The sequence below is a fragment of the Sipha flava genome, unplaced genomic scaffold, assembly GCF_003268045.1.
Source record: "Sipha flava isolate LNK unplaced genomic scaffold, YSA_version1 18714_pilon_pilon, whole genome shotgun sequence".
NCBI classification, from domain to species: Eukaryota; Metazoa; Arthropoda; class Insecta; order Hemiptera; family Aphididae; genus Sipha; species Sipha flava.
In genome coordinates this window covers 1-3628 of record NW_020272403.1, presented here as the reverse complement: position 1 = coordinate 3628, position 3628 = coordinate 1, and the positions used below count along the sequence as shown (strand labels likewise).

General features: G+C 31.8%; 1 protein-coding gene across 1 annotated transcript; it reads right to left on the bottom strand.

The window, feature by feature from the left end:
* Positions 1–2715: 2715 nt before the first annotated feature.
* On the bottom strand, positions 2716–3605 carry LOC112681171. The gene is made up of 3 exons (XM_025551432.1): positions 3530–3605; positions 3160–3422; positions 2716–2974 (listed from the first exon to the last, which is right to left on the bottom strand). The coding sequence occupies exons 1-3, from the start codon at positions 3554–3556 to the stop codon at positions 2746–2748; spliced, it is 519 nt and encodes a 172-aa protein (XP_025407217.1). The 5' UTR covers positions 3557–3605; the 3' UTR covers positions 2716–2745.
* Between the last annotated feature and the right edge of the window lie 23 nt (positions 3606–3628).

Sequence of the window (3628 nt, the reverse complement as noted above, 5' to 3'; positions counted from 1 at the left end):
ATTTAGATTTCAGAAACTCCTGTTCACTTAAATTATGACACAAATACTATTTTTCAAGGGGGAAAGATCAAAGATTAAATATACAATTTTTATTACAAAATACTATATTTGTATACGGATGGTCAAAATTGGGGAATTTACCATATATTAAGAGTGTTTCGGCCACTGTCATCCCCTTCATTTTTTTAACTATTGTGCTATTGTGCCTGCCTCTCTTTAGCCTACCCCTATTTATTGTGCACAATTTTTTTAGCCATGAACTAAATAATTCTTAAATAATACAAAATTTAATAAAATAACTAAAATTAAAATTAAAAATTATTGAATGATTTATACTTCTAAATTAATATATAAGTAAACAAATAGTTAATACATAAAATAAATAATCTTTATTTTTGTATTACCTATAATATTATTATATTTTTTTAAGTATGACGAGTTTAAAATTAAAAATTCATTGTCAGGTACATATAAAGTCAATAAAATCGCAATTGAATATGAAATATTATATGAATGAATACATTAAGAAACATCTCAAATTTTCATTTTTGATTCAAAATTGGTTGAACCTTATAAATTTAATAAAACTCTAAGCTATATATATATATATTTATTTATTTATTTATTTATTAATACAATATTATTAGATACATATTTCTAATACCTCGTTTGATGTAAGTATAACGTAAAGGAAATAAAGAATGATAGTTGATTCAAGATTTTTCGAAGTTTTACATTCTTACCCGTTATAGCACTTCTGATGATAGCCATTATTACGCCGTCACTTGACCTTTTTTAAACCAGTTGTTTCTTATCGTAAGAGGTTACTCGAAGAGTTGTGTTGGCCGTTTGCGAAAGTTTGTTTAATGCCTATTCCATATTTTGAAATTATTCGTTCTCAGATTTTGTAACATATTCAAAAAATAATAAATAACAAAAAAAATTTTTGTATAGAAATAAAAAAACTTTTTGAAAAAATGAATAGCTAGGAGATATTTATATCGGAACATCTCAATGGGATATGCTGTACATTCAGAGCTCCCTTATTATCTTTTTGTCTTTTATTGTTTTACATTAATGTCATAGTGTGTCTTTTTATTGGGGTTTTTCTTTATTTATGAAATATTTGAATATAAATGTTTCGGTAAATGCATTGGCATAATGTGCCAATATATAATATCATTTTTTTTATTATTAATTATTTTAAGTCATACAATGAATATTATACATACCTGAGGGTGTAAATTGGGAGTTGGGGAAAGAGAACGGTGCAACACAATTACGCAATTTTTCCTTTTTTGATCCAACTAATTATACCACGATTGTGCCTCGATCCCTTTTTACCTGATAAAATCACAACACCATTGCCCATCAAATTATATTTGTTAATACTACGTATTATAATTGATGTACAACATAAAATAATTTATAGAATACATATTTTCTATAATTTGCATATACATGCACTCAAACTATTGATTCACAAAATTTACTTTTTCAAAACCGAAATGAAAACAGCTAATAATAGTTATAATAATATCGACTAATGACTATCAGTATAGAAAAAAAAACAATTTTTAATTAAAAAAATGTCAACTATTGACCATGTCAGTATATGCATTTAGCATACATGTAATTTAGAAAAAAACGATTTTTAACCAAGCCAACGAGGATAATTTGTTGACAGTCCTAAGCTTGTAATAATTGCAAAGGAAAATTGTGAATTAATAGGTAATAAGTTTGAGTGCATGTATATGAAAATTATATGTAGAAAGTATGTATTTTTATACATTATTTTATGTTGTACATAAATTATTATACATAGTACATATACACATATTATTATTTGTTGCGCAATGGTGTTGCAATTTTATCAGGAAAAAAGGATCTGGACGCAATCGTGTTGAAAATATTTTGCGCAATCGTGTTGCAGCCGAAAGAGAGGGAATGTTTATACGTAACTACTAATTGTTATGATAATAAAGTACGGACACCACGGGGTTGAACGTGACGTGTTTCCCATGGTGCCTTACAGGTCTCGTGGTGGTATAGGATGGCCAGCGTTGGCTGGATCGCGAAATCTCGCCGGAGATGCGATTCCTATGGTGACCCAACGACTGTACTTCCTGATGATTGCTGTTTCTGGCCTTTCTGGTCTTTCCTCCGATGAAATCGCCTCGCCATGAATTTGAACCTTTCGTATGATACTTTCGCACGTTCAGAAGTATGTCGATCATGTGTATGGTTTGGTGAGGCAGAGGAATGTTGCCCGCGAACCCGGTGAGCGAGTAGCTTTTCAGTTGCTTATACACTTGTCTTGGAGCATCGATGACCTATACAAGAACAACTCACACACGTTTAGCAACAAACGGTAGGATTTACTGGAAATAACTGGTACTAGTATTGTATAGGTACTGAGTCCCATGAATGTGAATAGAGCGGGGAGAGTTAGGAGAGCATAACCTCAAAGGCCTAAGGAATGATTATATAGTGAATGAAAGACAAAACTAAAAAAAGAGCAATATTTATGATTATTAAGGCTGGCATTTCGATGCACTTTGCATTTTTTTCTGAAGCTTTCTGTACGATGCTCGTTTTGTTACAAATATGTTTTAAGTATTTTTAAATTAGAATAAGAAATTTTATTTTGCATTTTATGACATTTTTTGATTTTAAGGTTATTTTTCTCATTTTTAGAGCATTTTAAGGGTTTTTAAGTCATTTTTGGTGTTTTTTAATTTAAAATTATAGATTGTAGATTTTTTCTACCGATGGATTAGTGTCGTTGTGTAAGGTATGCAATATAAAAGTTGTTGTTGAAAAACGTTTTACTTTTTCAAGCTTTGGTGCGATTATCGTCAATAAAACACAAAGACATTCCAACGAATGCGCGTCGTGTATCTGCATGAACGTGTCGATGGTACTCATTACGGTTTTGAATATTTGATCCCGCATGAACAGTTCACCCATAAACCTGTGAAACACGTTACGTACAACAATTATAAAATGTCCATATATTGCTATAATAATAGGGATTTCAATGCAAATTGTATTTTTTTTCCGAATGTCACAAATTTTGTTTCGTACACCGGTGAAAAAAATAAAAAATTTTTGAACATTTATATCCATTACTAACACTTACAACCCGATAATTTTTACCTGCACGTTCCATGCGTACGGTCACGAGCTTTTACGTCGAACCTCTGTTCCGATCGCCTTGGGTCTTGAAGCTGTCGAGCCGTTCTCATCCGGAGCAATACGCCGGCTTCGGTCAACACGACTCTGCAAGATTTTATCAGCTCGGTTTTGAACGCGCTCAACAACCCTTGAGGTATGATTCTCCTCGAGTTCACACATGTATTTTCGATCACGTGACAACACAGTGTCGCGTATAAGGCGCAGTTGTCTGGCTCGTTAATCGCCTGCACAAGGAGCGTTAAATAATAACTCGTTATAAATAATTACGCGTAAATATTGTTTTTAAATTAAACGTGGAAAGACGTTGAATATGTTTCCGACGGTACTGTACATTTGACACAACACAATCCGTGATCATCTTCAAGTAAATTCTATCCTCGCGGTCCACTTGCGCGATTACATCGAAAAACCGTGTGGTGTTTTCCTGAAA

Bases quoted from the DNA above. Each gene is read 5' to 3' on its own strand.
- LOC112681171 (XM_025551432.1), bottom strand. From the start codon at position 3,556: ATGATCACGGATTGTGTTGTGTCAAAT. The intron at 3,423-3,529 runs GTACAGTACCGT...CTCCTTGTGCAG, and splicing joins CGGATTGTGTTGTGTCAAAT to GCGATTAACGAGCCAGACAA. The intron at 2,975-3,159 runs GTAAAAATTATC...CGTGTTTCACAG, and splicing joins CGTACGCATGGAACGTGCAG to GTTTATGGGTGAACTGTTCA.